The following is a 17,171-nucleotide window of genomic DNA, read 5'->3' on the forward strand; positions in this document are numbered from 1 at the left end:
CTAACAAGTCCCATAGGTTTCTGATGACAGTTTGAACTATATTAATAAATTATCTTTTGGAATATGGGGTTTCATGTATTGAGTGCAGAATGATGGGGGAAAACCTGAAATTTTTCTTTTTGTTTTAGCACAAGGCCGCAACATACCAAATTATGAAAAAGGTTAAAGGGTCTGAAGACTTTCCATATGCACTGTATGAGTACACAATGTTTTGGAATATGGGATTTTATGGTGTTTGCATAAGGTACATTTGATTCACATATTTTCTGTGCTACAGCTTACTAATATATAAATGTTTGCAGAGATACCACAAATTAGACCAAAACCTCACTACATGCTGGTCCGGAAGGATGCAGAAAGCATTGAGGCTCAATACTGCACCAAAGAGCCCTTTCTTAACGCCCGGGTCATTGTCATTAGATGGCTGGTGTCCTTCTGGCTGGAACCCAAGCCGCACATGGGGACTCATATTCCTGGGACTGAAGGGGAGACTGTGCCAAAGAATATACAGGTACGAGGAGATGGGATAATCCACTGTGCATGTAAGTCAGTATCTTTAGGAGGCTTTTTTAAGATCTCAGTTTGCTGTGAGGGAATAGGAAAAATGTTTTTAATCTAAAATGAAATTGCAGTACTAACACTTACCATATTTTCTGAACGGTAAAACGTACTTTTTATAATGAAAATATACCAAAAAGTTCTTGCGTTGTATAGTCTGCAGTCACAGCAGCCTGAAATTGCCCAGACTGCCTCCCCAGTGATTAGGCAAAGTGCTGAATTAGTCCTGAGCCCGATTACAGGGGGACCCATGCAGCCATTCACTCGGTGCCGGGCAGGAGAGGAAGATTGATGTCATATGCACATTGCATCCAGCTTCACATCACTAGAGAAGGCCCCTATAGAAACAGCATACCCGGCCCTGCCCAGCTTCTGTGACATTGTAGGCATGTGATCAGTCATGTGTTTTGTATATGTATATACACTGCTCAAAAAAATAAAGAGAAGAAGATAACACATCCTAGATCTGAATGAATGAAGTAATCGGATGAAATACTTTCGTCTTTACATAGTTGAATGTGCTGCCTACAAAAATCACACAAAAATGTATCTGTGGAAATCAAATTTATCAACCCATGGAGGTCTGGATATGGTCTCACACTCAAAATCAAAGTGGAAAACCTCACTACAGGCTGATCCAACTTTATGTAATGTCCTTAAAACAAGTCAGAATGAGGCTCAGTAGTGTGTGTGGTTTCCACGTGCCCGGATGACCTCCCTACAATGCCTGGGCATGCTCCTGATGAGGTGGTGGATGGTCTTCTGAGGGATGTCCTCCTAGACCTGGACTAAAGCATCTTCCAACTCCTGGACAGTCTGTGGTGCAACGTGGCATTGGTGGATGGAGCGAGACATGATGTCCCAGATGTGCTCAGCCGGATTCAGGTCTGGGGAATGGGCGGGCCAGTCCATAGCATAAATGCCTTCCTCTTGCAGGAACTGCTGACACACTCCATCCACCATTGCCTTTTGCCTTTTGTTTTTTTCATTAGTCAGAAGATGATGACGCTGTAAGCTAACAGGACTTTACTATTATCCTCTTCTTCAACCCTAGACCACCAAAGATAGTGAGATTGACCCCTCAGTTTCTTTAGACCACAAGGGAAGTTTTATGAAATAGTTTTTTCTTCTTCCAGTTAATTAAACCAGTGGTGCGTCTTATAGTCTGAAAAATACAGTACGTTTCTACAGTTATATCCAGTCTAGGCAGGCGTATGCGAGTTAACCTATCTGGATTGCAGTCGTGCATTTACTTTCTCTTTCGCCATCCTTATAAATCGCATACAAGACTTATTTGATATTTCAGGACATTAATTTTGTCTACTCACAATATATTCTGGGTTGTAGTAGTTTTATCATTTTTAATATTTCTGTAAATGTCATTCTATAGAGAGCTGCTGCCAACCTGGCTGCCCAGGAGGAAAGTAGGAATGAAAACCGTGAAAGGACAACAGAGCCCGAGCAATCCCATTCCAATACCAGCACCCTTACAGAGCGGGAGCCAAGCGTCTCCAGCCTGTGCAGCATTGCTGAAGAGCACGTCACAGACTATGAGCTTATTCGCAGGTTCTTTTCCAGCAGACGCTGTAACGTTGATTTCCTCATTGAGATCTTCCGGCAGGTAAGAAGAAATGTCATTTACATGAAATGTTACAGGGGTTGAGCAACAACTTTTAAAAAGACTTAAAAAAAATTGTTTTCTACCGGAGTAACCCTTTAAGTTTAAGTCAACCAGTACCAGAACGTTAAACAGATTTCTAAATTACTTCTATTTAAAAATCTTAATACTTTTGAAGAAATTCAAAAAGAAAAGAACTTCCTCTGGATCATACAGCAGCTGATAAGTACTGGAAGGGTTAAGATTATTACAGTGCACAGTGAAAGTATTCGGCCCCCTTGAACTTTTCGACCTTTTGCCACATTTCAGGCTTCAAACATAAACATAAATATATAAAACTGTAATTTTTTTTGTGAAGAATCAACAACAAGTGGGACACAATCATGAAGTGGAACGAAATTTATTGAATATTTCAAACTTTGTTAACAAATAAAAAACTGAAAAATTGGGCGTGCAAAATTATTCAGCCCCTTTACTTTCAGTGCAGCAAACTCTCTCCAGAAGTTCATTGAGGATCTCTGAATGATCCAATGTTGACCTAAATGACTAATGATGATAAATAGAATCCACCTGTGTGTAATCAAGTCTCTGTATAAATGCACCTGCACTGTGATAGTCTCAGAGGTCCGTTTAAAGCGCAGAGAGCATCATGAAGAACAAGGAACACACCAGGCAGGTCCGAGATACTGTTGTGGAGAAGTTTAAAGCCGGATTTGGATACAAAAATATATCCCAAGCTTTAAACATCCCAAGGAGAACTGTGCAAGCGATAATATTGAAATGGAAGGAGCATCAGACCACTGCAAATCTACGAAGACCTGGCCATCCCTCTAAACTTTCAGCTATACAAGGAGAAGACTGATCAGAGATGCAGCAAAGAGGCCCATTATCACTGTGGATGAACTGTAGAGATCTACAGCTGAGGTGGGAGACTCTGTCCATAGGACAACAATCAGTCATATACTGCACAAATCTGGCCTTTATGGAAGAGTGGCAAGAAGAAAGCCATCTCTTAAAGATATCCATAAAAAGGGTTGTTTAGCCCCTTAAGGACCAGGGGGTTTTCCGTTTTTGCTCTTTCGTTTTTTTCTCCTTACCTTTAAAAAATCATAACCCTTTCAATTTTGCACCTAAAAATCCATATGAGGGCTTATTTTTTGTGCCACCAATTCTACTTTGCAGTGACATCAGTCATTTTACCCAAAAATCTACGGCGAAACGGTACAAAAAAAACATTGTGAGGCAAAATTGAAGAAAAAATGCCATTTTGTAAATTTTGGGGGCTTCTGTTTCTACGCAGTAAATTTTTCTGTAAAAATGACACCTTCTCTTTATTCTTTACAACTACTTATTTCAGTTTCATTTTGATTTCTGAAAAAAATAACTACATGCAGGAAAATTTATACGTTTAAAATTGTCATCTTCTGACCCCTATAACTTTTTTTTATTTTACCGCGTAAGGGTCAGTATGAGGGCTCATTTTTTGCGCCGTGATCTGAAGTTTTTAGCGGTACCCTTTTTGTATTGATCGGACTTGTTGATCACTTTTTATTCATTCTTTCATGATATAAAAAGTGAACAAAAATACACTATTTTGGACTTTGGAATTTTTTTGCGCGTACACCATTGACCGTGCGGTTTAATTAACGATATATTTTTATAATTCGGACATTTCCGCATTCGGCGATACCACATATGTTTATTTTTATTTACACTGTTTTTTTTTTTTTTTATGGGAAAAGGGGGGTGATTCAAACTTTTAATAGGGAAGGGGTTAAATGATCTTTATTCACTTTTTTTTCCACTTTTTTTGCAGTGTTATAGCTCCCATAGGGACCTATAACACTTGGGACCTATAACACTGCACACACTGATCTTTTACATTGATCACTGGTTTCTCATAGGAAACCAGTGATCGATGATTCTTCCGCTTGACTGCTCATGCCTGGATCTCAGGCACTGAGCAGTCATTCGGCGATCGGACACCAGGAGGCAAGGTAGGAGACCCTCCTCGTGTCTAACAGCTGTTCGGGACGCCGCGATTTCGCCGCGGCGATCCCGAACAGCTCCCTGAGCTAACCGGCATGGTTTCACTTTCACTTTAGACGCAGCGTTCAACTTTGAACGCCGCGTCTAAAGGGTTAATAGTGCTCGGCACCGCGATCACCGCACTATTAGCCACGGGTCCCAGCCGTTGTTAGAGGCCGGGCCCGACCCGCTATGACGCGGGGCCACGTCGTGGCCCCGCGTTATAGAAAGGGAAAGGACTCTGGACGTACCGGTACGTTCTTGGTCCTTAAGGGGTTAAAGTTTGCCACAGGCCACCTGGGAGACACACCAAACATGTGGAAGAAGCTGCTCTGGTCAGATAAAACCAAAATCGAACTTTTTGGCAACAATGCAAAATGTTATGTTTGGCGTAAAAGCAACACAGCTCATCACACTGAACACCCCATCCCCACTGTCAAACATGGTGGTGGCAGCATCATGGTTTGGGCTTTTCTTCAGCAGGGACAGGGAAGATGGTTAAAATTGATGGGAAGATGGATGGAGCCAAATACAGGACCATTCTGGAAGAAACCCTGATGGAGTCTCCAAAAGACCTGAGACTGGGACGGAGATTTCTCTTCCAATAAGATAATGATCCAAAATATAAAGCAAAATCTACAATGGAATGGTTCTCAAATAGACATATCCAGGTGTTAGAATGGCCAAGTCACAGTCCAGACCTGAGTCCAATCGAGAATCTGTGGAAAGAACTGAAAAACGCTTACAAACGCTCTCCATCCAATCTCACTGAGCTCCAGCTGTTCACAAACGCTCTCCATCCAACCTCACTGAGCTCCAGCTGTTTTGCAACATCTGGAGGGCCACAGTTTGGGGACCACTGCCCTAGATGAATAATCTTTTATAGTTGTAGCTACCAAACTGATGTCAATGCTGATCCCCAGTTCCTGATCTCTGTCTCACTGGCATGATATCATGACATTCAAGCGCTCTTCTTATTTCTTACATTTGACCTCAGCTTAGAAAGCATTATTTAGTTTGTTGTAATAATAACTATGTTGATTATCGCTGTATCTTCTTTCGCAGTCTTTCCTGTTGCCGATGTGTGAAGCTGCTGCTATGCGGAAGGTGCTGAAGGTGTATGAGCAATGGATTAAACAGAAGGAAAAACCCTTATTTCTGCAAGAATCCGAAAAGCCATCCTCATTAGATGAAGGCATCGTCATATCTGTTGAGCGCCAAGAAGGTTCCACAGGGACTTGTGAAAAGGGAAAAGAAGAGGTAAGAACATAAGATGCCCTGTGTTTACTATTGGACTTGTTTAGTTCTTACACTTTTGGAATTACAGAACTCCCCTAAAGTGACATACATGAGACTGCTCCGTTTGGTAATATCATGAAGCGACCATAATGTTAAAGGGGTACTCCGCTGCTCAGCATTTGGAACAAACTGTTCCGAACGCTGGAGCCGGCGGCGGGAGCTTGTGACATCATAGCCCAGCCTCCTCATGACCCCTTTAAAGGAGTACTCCGGCGCGCACTTTTTTCCTTTTATCCCGTCCGGGCTGCAAAATAAAAGAAAACACACTTTCTCTTACCTGCCAACGAGCCCCCGGAGCTCCGTTACACTCCGGTACAGGTGATCGGTCCCCGGGCTGTATTCTTCTTACTTTCTGTTAGCCCGGCACCTCACATGGAGCTTCAGCCTATCACCGGCCGCAGTGATGTCCCGCCTCGGCCGGTGATAGGCTGAAGCTCCGTGTGACGTGCCGGGCTAACAGGAAGTAAGAAGAATACAGCCCGGGGACCGAACACCTGTACCGGAGTGTACCGGAGCTCTGGGGGCTCGTTGGCAGGTAAGATAAAGTGTTCTCTTTTATTTTGCAGCCTGGACGGGATAAAAGGAAAAAAGTGCGTGCCGGAGTACTCCTTTAACTACACTAACAAACAGATTTCTATAAATGCTGTTCCCTCAGCGAGAATTCTACACAGGAACCTTGTGAAAAAACTTCAGTGAACAAGGCCTGATATTTCTTTGCTACATAATAGTGATAGATCTTAATTAAACATCCCCTTTAGGTTGGCCATACGCATTAGAACAAAGCCGGCCAAACCCACTTACTTTTGTTTTTTAAGCTGACTTAGTCAACAATCTGTTTCTCGTGGGGTTTCAACACTTGGGATTCAAGACGTTCTGTTATTTGTTCCTAAGGTAGAAGCTTATACACTTTTGTCTCAAAATTTGATTAAAACATTATTGATAACAGGGGAAATTAATCAAATTGACGTAGCCTGACACATTAGAACTAATTTTGTGATAGTCAAGAAGGTGGTATATAGTAGAATAATAAATGAACTCTAGTTGATTGTGCTGAACTGGTTAGGAGGATAACACTTTGCTAAATAAAAGCAGTATTGTCAATTGTAATGCAAACAAGCTGTTTTATTTTTACTCTTGGCCAATGTGGGAAGCATAGACATCTATACTGACTACCACTCCAGTAGGAAAGCCCTCCTCCACCGCTGCAATATTAAGTTGGAGGCGCTTCAAATTCACATCAGTAGCTCTACCCGGCATAAAACCAGTTTGGTCAGGATGAATGATGGAGGATATGGCACCACGCAGGCGAGTTGTCAAGAATCTAGCCAGGATTTTTATATTAATAAAGGGGAGATTGTCCCTATAAGAATCGGGAAGCAACGGGTCCTTTCCAGGCTTAGGAAGCACTACTAGCAACGCCTCCTTCATAGAATCTGGAAGGGACTCCTCATCGGCCAACGAAGGGAACAATTTAAGGAGTATAGGGGCCAAGAGCTCCTCATTCATCCTGTACCAATCGCCTACCATTCCATCCAGACCCAGGGTTTTCCCATGGGGAAGATCACAAATAGCCTGTCCTACCTCCTCAACTCCAAAGGGGCTATCCAGCGCCTCCGCCTGAGCACAACTAAGCTTGGGGAGGGATAGCTCCTGCAAAAAACATACAATTTCCCCCTGACAGGGCCTAGGAGGGGCAGAATATAAGGAGGAATAAAAGTCCCTGAAGACAGAATTAATCAACTGGGGGTCAGATACCGCAGAACCATCCCCACCCTTAATACAAGGGATAGAGACAGCAGGACGGCCAACAGTTTCCCATTCTTATCCCCAAACTCAAAAAATATAGCCTCCCTATCCGCCAACTGCAGCTGGACTCTATCCTTTGGAGCCACCAATAAAGACCTCTGAGCCTTTGCCCACGCCCTTTCAGTATCTGGAGAAGGATCCCTAATATACGCTGCCTCCAAAATGCACACTTCCCACTGCAGCTCACGCTCCATAGCTGACCTAATCTTCTGTTGGCCTGCCACTCCCGCTATAAAAGCACCCCTAACCACAGCCTTGTAAGCATCCCATTGGAGTAAGGGGTCAGGATGAGAAGCGTTATGCTCCCAGTACTCAGTATGGGCAACCCTCAGAATCTCAACAACAGCGTCAGCCTGTAACTAGCCAGGGTGCATGCGCCAAATACAGGAAGGGGGGCTAGGACCCAAATTAAGAACTACCTGTACCGCAGAGTGGTCTGAGATCCCCATAGTGGTGTAGGAAACATCTCTTACCGCCTGGAGGAGATCTTCAGTTGCCAGAGCAAAGTCAATGCAAGAAAAGGACCTATGGACTGCAGAGTTAAAGGAAAAGGAAGATGCAGTCAGATACTTCCATCTCCAGATGTCGGTCAGGCCCAACACCAGACGCCAAGTGTTAAAGGAGGATGAGCCAGGGTAAGCCGCATTGGTGCGGTCGAGCACAGGATCAGGATCCACATTGAAATCTCCTATAAAAAGGACAGGGTCAGAGGGAAAAGACAACAGTTTGTTAGTAATCAACTCCAACACAGAGACCTGAAACGGAGGGGGCACATAAACAGAGACAAGGACAAAGGAGAAGGAACCCAGGGAACAATGTAATATGACAAACCTGCCAAAGTGATCGTAGGCTGCCTGGGAAACAACCAACGGCAAGGACTTGGTAATTAAAACAGAGACGCCCCTAGCATAATTAAAAAAGGAGGCATGATAGCCACTTGCTATCCGGGCCCGTTTCAGGGAGAGAACCTTCTTACCTGTGATATGGGTTTCCTGCAAACAGATAACATGAGGAGAATGACGTTTCACAAAGTCTAAACATAACGCCCTCTTAAACTTGGAATTAAGCCCCCGGACAATTCAACTAACAACCTTTAGGGTCCTCATCACTAAAGATGATCATAAAGACAAACAGGAGGGAGCAAGGGAGGACCAGGACCCGGGACCACACACACACACACCACACACAACCCACATAAAAACAGACATGGCACAGACATAAAACAAATTCAACAAAGCATAACCATAACATTCCCAAAAAATCCCTGTCTAACACCAAACGGGACATAGCAAAACATCTACGCCCTAACACAGTGCACATCTATACCCTGAATACAACTAAAGCGGGCGTTGAAAAGACCCCAAGTAACCTGAGCTAGAAGTACAAGAAATCTCCCACCACAACCTAAATTGGCCAGTAGCTAAAAGTAGAACCCAGAGAGTCCCTAGGAGAGCCAGAAGCTAAGAAACCGATCTCCCTAACAGCTATCTAAGAAACAAAGCGGGAGAGCAGCCATGAGCCGGACAGTCCAGGACAGTTCAATCCGGGGGTCGGACAGGCATCCACCCAATTAAGGGCCTCAATCGGAGAGATGAAGAATTTAGTAGAGGCCTGTCCACCCCTCTGAGATGGGCAGGATACAGCATCGAGTAGTGGTAGCCCTTGGCACGCAACTCCGAGCGGACCTCAGTGAACTTCACCCGTTGCCTACGGAGCTCCACAGAGAAGTCAGGGTAGAAAGACACTCTGCTCCCCAGCTCCTCACACACGTCCTCTCACACCGGATCCAGGCCAAGGCCCTGCCTTTCTCTTCTTAAGGAGATACCAGCAGTTTACAAGTCACCATGATTTCTAGATTACCTTGACCTTCTTCACCAGCTTACCTTCAACATGTTTGCTACCTTACTTTCTCTGGCGTTTTTGTTTTGGAGGAAAGTGGCAATAAATTAATTGCTAAAGTATTGTTTGAAATTGTTCTTCTGGTTGAGACATAGGGTCTAATATGGTCAAAGCGCAACCTTGGGGAATTTAAAGGGAATTTGCTGCTAAAAGCTGTAGACGCTGCTGGATAACTATTAGGGTATAAAAGCAAACTGTACCATGTGTCAAAAAAGTGGGGCTGACCTGCTCAAGTACCACCTGCCTTCACCTTCCAGCACCTCATTCTCTGATATATAGGGCTCTTTACATCAATAAAGAAGGTGCAGGGAGATGAGGGGGACAAGGAGGTGAACCAGACTGTAGTACTTGAAAAAAATACAGCTGACAGTTCCCTGTAGCTGCTACAGTAGGAGTGCTAAGATCTCTAGAAGAATATTCTAGATAATGCAATTTTCTAATATGAACCAGAGGTAAACATACATCTACATGAACATCACATTGAATCACACTTTGCGTCACCATGTATTACTTCTCAGTGGATATCATCTTGTACATCCTTTCATAGGATTTTACAGTGGTTTCTAGGCACTCAATTCTTGTCTTATAGGATACACTGACCGCTCCTCCAGGTCATGTCCGCACGTCGAGTTGGTCTAAGTGTCACCTGGACTCCACTACAAAGCTCTCCGAAGCAGATCTCTTGGACAGGAATGTAAAGGCTGGTGCTCAGGCTTTGTATCAGGTACTTATATATATATCACTCTGTTCCATCTAATTTACAGTTTTCCAACAAGTGGCCTCCAACAATTGGAAAACTACGACAGCCAAAGGCTGTTTGCGCATGCTGTAAGTGAAACCAGAAAGGCAGACAGAAATCAATGGGATAGTAGATATGTAGCACTATAAAGACTACTATAATACCCCCTATATAGGGAACGTCTGTCAGTAAAACATGGACTCCCAACTAACCATAAACTCAAAAAGATGCAATGGAGTAATTAAATATTAATAAAATCCAAACAATTTTATTGGTATGCATTAAAAACCAAACACATATATAATAGAGGAGGAAAAGGCAACCAAAAAAAAAAGCATCATCACCGGACTCCCTACATATATAGGATAATAATCATGGGGCATACCTCATACTGATTGAGTGGTGGAAAGTGTTAATAAACACCGGCATATCATATATACATATATGTGCATGACAAAATAAAGTGCCGTGTGCTGGAAATCATAGATCATGACATGAAAAGTGCAAAGTGCCACAATATACAGTACAACTAATAATACCCACAAAAAAACCAAGTGGTAGGCAAAGCCTGTAGGGGCCCCATAACCGTTTTTTTGTGGGTATTACTCGTTGTACTGTATATTGTGGCACTTTGCACTTTTCATGTCATGATCTTTGATTTCCAGCACACGGCACTTTATTTTATCATGCAATTTCATGCAGTTATGTACCGTATATACTCAAGTGTAAGCCCATTTTTTTTCAGCACGATTTTTCGTACTGAAAACGCCCCCCTCAGCTTATACTCGAGTGAACTCTCCGCCTGTCAATCCCTTCTCAGTGGTCTTCAACCTGCGGACCTCCAGATTTTGCAAAAGTACAACTCCCAGCATGCCCGGACAGCCATCGGCTTTTGAAACATCTGGAGGTCCGCAGTTTGAAGACCACTGCGGCCTTCGTCATCATCCAGACCACCTTTTAGTTTTCTACTCCCCTCGGTGGGAAGGAAGGGTGAGGTGGGGATGGTTAGTCGTTCCGGGCTGTCCATTTTCACCGGGAGGCCCTCTTCTCCGCTCCGGGCCGGCCCCTGACTAGTGACGTTGCCTTGACGACGATGCACTGGGACGTCCGTGCGCAGCACAGGGCCTCCCGGTGAAGATGGACAGCCCTGAACGACTAACCCTCCCCACCGGACGGTCCCTGCAGCATAGATGACCTGGACCAGCTCACCCTTCCTTTCCACCAAGGGGAGGTGAGTAGAAAACTAAAGGGGGGGTCTGGATGATGACGAAGGCCGCAGTGGTCTTCAACCTGCGGACCTCCAGATGTTTCAAAACTACAACTTCCAGCATGCCCGGACAGCCGATGGCTGTCCTGGCATGCTGGGAGTTGTAGTTTTGCAACATCTGGAGGTCCGCAGGTTGAAGACCACTGAAGAAAGGATTGACAGGCGGTGATGATGAAGGGGGTGGGGGGGATAATGACGAGGGTGATGATGACGGGGATGTTAATGACGGGGGTCTGGATGATGACAGAGGGGGATGATGTATTTCTAACCCTAGGCTTATAGTCGAGTCAATAACTTTTCCTGGGTTTTTGGGGTGAAATTAGGGGCCTCGGCTTATATTCGGGTCGGCTTATACTCAAGTATATACGGTATATAAGATGCTGGTGTGTATATTAACACTTTCCATCACTCAATCAGTAGGAGGTATGCCCCATGATTATTATCCTATTTATGTAGGGAGTCCGGTGATGCCGCATTTTTATAGGCCTTTTCCTCCTATTATATATGTGTTTGGTTTTTAATGCATACCAATAAAATTGTTTGGATTTTATTCATATTTAATGACTCCATTGCATCTTTTTGGGTGCATGCTGTAAGTTGTGGTTTTGAAACAGCGGGAGGCCACTGGTTGGGATACACTGATCTAATTCACGGGTGAAGCATTTATCCATGCTTATAAGATGTTGCATTTTATTTTATTGATAGGTTTTTATTGTAAATGCTGCAAATATCATTTTGCTTGAGCCGGCAAATGACAACAAGACAATGTTAAATGAACATACGGACATGTGCAAAAGGGTCCTGAACATCTATCGTTACATGGTGGTGCAAGTCTGCATGGATAAGAAGACCTGGTAATAAGGGCAACTGGAAGTGAATACTGCTGCATGGTTGAGCTCTTTGCAACGGATACAGTATATTTACACACAGGGCCTCATTAACTAAGAGTGTCGGGTTTTTTCTAGTGGGAAATGTTTTTTCGGACTTGCAGGCTTTCACCCTATTTACTATGGGGATCACAGATATACAAGTTGGGCACATTTTTTGACCAACTTTTCCTAGGTGGAAATTTTCAGCCATTTATTCACAGGATTTTCTGTGAATGCAATAGCAAATAGGTCAGGTTGTGAAACCACGCCCCCTTTTGTACCGACCACGCCCCTTTGCGGTAGACCACACCCCTTTCCCTCCTTTTCACAAGGCAATGTCTGGTTAGTTGGATTTTCCTGGTGCACACTGTCGCACAGGGGCCCTTATTTACTAAGAGTGTTGTGTAGGTTTCTTTGCGGGTTTTAATTCCCTACAATTTATTTTCCACGGTATTTACTAAGGTTTCCCTACATTTTCCACTTTTCCCTACACTTTCCCTTCTCGGAGACCACGCCCCCTTTTCCAGGCAGCCACGCCCCCTTTTGGGGTTTTTCTTAGCAAAATGGAGAGTTAGTCAGGGTTTATTTTTTATTTTTTTTTTCAATTCTGGTGCAAAATCTGGCGCAGAAAGGATTTCTGGCGCACAACCCCGCAAAACATGTCGGGTTTGCAATAGTAAATAAGGGCCAGTGTCTGAGACATGTCTCAGACACTATGCACCAAAATAACCTTAGAAAAACCCGACAAAAAATAGTGGGTTTTAGCTTAGTAAATGAGGCCCAATGTGCGTGTTGGAATATAGTAGAGATGAGCGAACTTACAGTAAATTCCATTCGTCACGAACTTCTCGGCTCGGCAGTTGATGACTTTTCCTGCATAAATGAGTTCAGCTTTCAAGTGCTCCGGTGGGCTGGAACTAATTTCTGCAGGAAAAGTCAGCGACCGCCGAGCCGAGAAGTTCGTGACGAATCGAATTTACTGTAAGTTCGCTCATCTCTAGAATATAGCTTTAAGGGGTTTTCTCATTGGATCGGGTAATAGCATATATTATGTGGAAATGCCATAACTTACTGTACCCAAAATATCACCAGCACAATAGTAATGCACAGCTACCCTTTCAGACCCTTTGTCCTAGAGATTAGTAAAGTCTAAAGTAGACTGTGCAGCTGCAGACTTTGCAAGGACATTTAGGGACGTCCTTCCAGAGTCACTTGAGGACTGATCAGATGTCTTTAATCATTTGGTGACCTGCAAGTGGTTAATATGTGACAAATCTTTCTGATCAAAAAATAAATAAAAAAAATAAAACAATCTTTCCTCCCCTCTTATCAATCAGTATGACTTAGATTTTCTATGACTGTGTTCCAGTCTAATTATAAATATTATATATATATAATGATATACCGTATTTATCGGCGTATAACACGCACTTTTAAAACTTTTAAATTTAAGGTAAAAAGTCTGCCTGCGATTTATACGCCGATACATCTTCTGGTCACTGATTTAAAGCAGCCACAGCAGCGTCTGCTTGTTAAGTATTAACTGCACGGCCGCGGCCACTTTAAATCAGTGACCAGCGGCGTCTCCTCCCCGCACTGTCACTTGTTTTCTCCCGCACTATACACAGGTACTGGTGTGGTGGATAGTGCGGGAGACGCTGATTAAAATGACCTACCTTGTCCGGATCTGCCCTACCTTTTAATCAGCGTCTCCCGCACTATCCACCACACCAGTTCCTGTGGATAGTGCGGGAGAAAACAAGTGAGCTTTACTTTTCATTTTCCCTCCCTCCCCCTCCCTCATCATTCCCCCTTTTCCTGCTTTTTATAGTTTTGTTTATTTTCCTTACCTGTCTGCGCTTTGGCAGGTCAGGCGGAGGGTCTTGCGTAACTCATCTGCTTCACTGACCCCGCAGACCGCAAGACAGCTGAAGTGCAGACAAGTAAGGAAAGGGGAAGAGTGGTCTTCAACCTGCGGACCTCCAGCTGTTGCAGAACTACAACTCCCAGCATACCTTAACAGCCAAAGGCCCAGGAGTTGTAGTTTTTTAGTTTTGCAACATCTGGAGGCACCCTGGTTGGTAAAAAGATATCCATGTCCTATCTATCATCTATCTATCTGCTGTATCTATCTTATATCTATCTATCTCTATCTATCATCTATCTATCCATCTAATATCTTTCTATCTATCTATCTATCTATCTCCTATCTATCTCCTATCTATCTATCTATCTCCTATTTATCTCCTACCTGAACAATTGATGTATAGGGGGGGGGGGGGGGACAGGCACGTTCTTTGCACAGGGGCCCTATGCTGTCTGTGTCCGCCCCTGTGTGTGTGTGTGTGTGTGTGTGTGTGTATATATATATATATATATATATATTACACAATGTATATCTTATCTAGTGAATGTAAATGCACAGTTAAAGGGGTACTTTGGTGCTCCAGCATTCTGAAAATTTTGTTCAGAACGCTCGAAGTCTGAGGCCGTGATCGTAACTTCACGTCCACTCCCCCTCGTGGTGTCATGCCACGCCCCCTCCATTCAGGTCTATAAGAAGGGGGGTGTCAGATGACACGCCCCCTCCCATAGACATGAAAGGAGGGGGCATGGCATGATGTCATGAGGGGACGTGGTCATGATGTCACGAGCACTGCCACAGGAACCTGGTGTTTGTTTAGAACGTCGGGTGCTGTGGGAGATCATTGGGGGCCCCAGCAGTGTGACCCTCTTATCCCCTATCCTTTGGATGGGGGATAAGGTGTCTAGCAGTGGAGTACCCCTTTAAGGCCATTGTAATTCTTAGGAAACTGATTGATCCAAGAGAGCCCAGTTCTAGTAGGTTAACATATTCTATACCTGTATTTGTTCCTTTACATACATGATCCATTAACCTTGTCACCATTCTGTCGTATCCAGGATGCAGCTACTACTGGTTATGCTTAGGGTTACAGAGTCAGTGCTAAAGGTCCCACCCCAGGTTCTACAGCAATATCAAGGCAGGAAAAATCAAATTTTGGCTGGACGGTTGGCAGGACCATTGTTTCAGGTAACTTGGCAGGATACAATGTGAAGGGCAGAAGTAGTCATTGGCTTCTCAGTGGATCTCCTCTTGTGTTACAGCCAGATAAATGAAGTTCAGGCTCTAATCTCTGATATTTGCTCTATAAACTAGGGCTGCCATTTTTTTCTTCTTGTACTATACAATTGGCTTTAAGTGGAGAAAGATGCTGTCGGACTCCTTTTTGGCAGCTTACAGTGGATCTAAAAAGTCTACACACCTTTTAAAATAGCAGGTTCTTTGCCCCATCACATTCAGCAGCAAAGGAAGGGAGAGACACCCACCATGTGTCTAGCAAATCTCTATATGCAGTTTACTATATGTGTGCCAAGAGGGTTGGTAGCGGGCAGGATAGCTGTATCGGCGCTCGAGCAGGAGGTTGGTGTGCAGTCTATGCAATGTCCAGCCCAGCTCCACCCTGTTGATAGCTCCAGTTTCATGGTTAATTTGATGCTTTGGAAATTCTTTTATATTCTTCTCCTGACATATCTTTCAGCAATGAGATTCCTCTGATGCTTTGGAAGCTCTCTGCAGACCATGGCTCTTGCTCTGAGATGCAATTAAAGGGGTACTCCCATGGAAAACTTTTTTTTTTTAAATCAACTGGTGCCAGAAAGTTTAACAGATTTGAAAAATACTTCTATTAAAAAAATCTTAATCCTTCCAGTACTTATTAGCTGCTGAATACTACAAAGGAAATGGTTTTCTTTTTGGAACACAGAGCTCTCTGCTGACATCATGACCACAGTGCTCTCTGCTGACATCTCTGTCCATTTTAAGAACTCTGTCCATTTTAAGAGTAGGAGAAAATCCCCATAGCAAACATATGCTGCTCTGGACAGTTCCTAAAAAGGATAGAGATGTCAGCAGAGAGCACTGTGGTCATGATGTCAGCAGAGAGCTCTGTCTTCCAAAAAGAAACCATTTCCTCTGTAGTATACAGACCCTAAAAAGTACTGGAAATATTAAGATTTTTTTAATAGAAGTAATTTACAAATCTGTTTAACTTTCTGGCACCAGTTGATTTAAAAAAAAAAAAAAAAAAAAAAAAACGTTTTCCACGGGAGTACCCCTTTAAGCAAATGTTAGGCAAGTCCTACTAGCTGAACTTTATTTCTGATTATTCTGTGTCACTTTAAATAATGGCAGGTGAGTAAGGACTTCTATTTAGCATATGTTTAAGTGATTGGTTAATTCTGAACACAGCCACATCCCCAGTTATAAGAGGGTGTGCACACATATGCAGCCAGGTGGATAGTGTAATTATTATTTTTTATCAATTTTCTTTGCATTCTGCCTCAAAAATTTCAGTTTTTTTTGCAATTGAATTGTTCACATTATAGGTCACATTACAGGAAAAAGTTCTGACATGATTTAATTTCATGTCTTTTTATTTAACATCACAAGAACCTGGCATTTTAAAAGGGTGTATAGACCTTTTTATATCCACTGTATGTCCCAGAGTACAAAAGGATCGGGCATTTGAAATCTAAAATGCCCAATCCTTCGTCCCCCCAACATCATGTTTCAGGGCAGAGTCAGCAGGCCCCCATTCACATTAGGTGGTCTGCTGGTCCCCCCTTAAAGTTGGCTGCATCAACATACAATGCTTCTGTGTCGGGGCCCATCGCAAAAACGGCTACCCGGCAACGCTGACTGCTTCAGCTTCCGCTGGATAGCTGATAAATGGGACCCATGTGCCCTGTTAAATGATACTTACATGTCCTGCCGCTCCGGCCTGTCATTTCGCTGCTCCTGTGCTGCCGCTGCCCTGAGCCATTGCTCTCCGTTGCTGCCATCACGTGAAGACTGACTGAGAGCGATGCCGCAGGGCAGCGGCGACGTAGTGATTCGTACGCAGAGGCGCAGCGAACTGATGGGTCGGAGCGGCGGGGACATGGGAGTATAATCCACGGTATGAATCCCTCAACATACGATGGTTTCAACAAGCGATGGTCCTCCTGCAACCAATTACCATCGTATGTTGAGGGACCACTGTATATGTATGTGTGTGTGTGTGTGTG

General features: G+C 43.7%; 1 protein-coding gene across 4 annotated transcripts in view; it reads left to right on the top strand.

Moving 5' to 3' along the window:
- Positions 1 to 17,171, top strand: part of RALGAPA1 (Ral GTPase activating protein catalytic subunit alpha 1) — a 235,941-nt gene that overhangs the window by 59,671 nt on the left and 159,099 nt on the right. For all 4 annotated transcript variants that reach the window (XM_056546922.1, XM_056546923.1, XM_056546924.1 and 1 more), the window contains exons 9-14: positions 303 to 511; positions 1,949 to 2,179; positions 5,270 to 5,464; positions 9,798 to 9,932; positions 11,920 to 12,068; positions 15,006 to 15,135. In XM_056546922.1, coding sequence (XP_056402897.1) covers positions 303 to 511; positions 1,949 to 2,179; positions 5,270 to 5,464; positions 9,798 to 9,932; positions 11,920 to 12,068; positions 15,006 to 15,135 — 1,049 coding nt within the window. The remainder of the gene's footprint in view (positions 1 to 302; positions 512 to 1,948; positions 2,180 to 5,269; positions 5,465 to 9,797; positions 9,933 to 11,919; positions 12,069 to 15,005; positions 15,136 to 17,171) is intronic.

Source organism: Hyla sarda, chromosome 11 (assembly GCF_029499605.1).
Source record: "Hyla sarda isolate aHylSar1 chromosome 11, aHylSar1.hap1, whole genome shotgun sequence".
NCBI lineage: Eukaryota > Metazoa > Chordata > Amphibia > Anura > Hylidae > Hyla > Hyla sarda.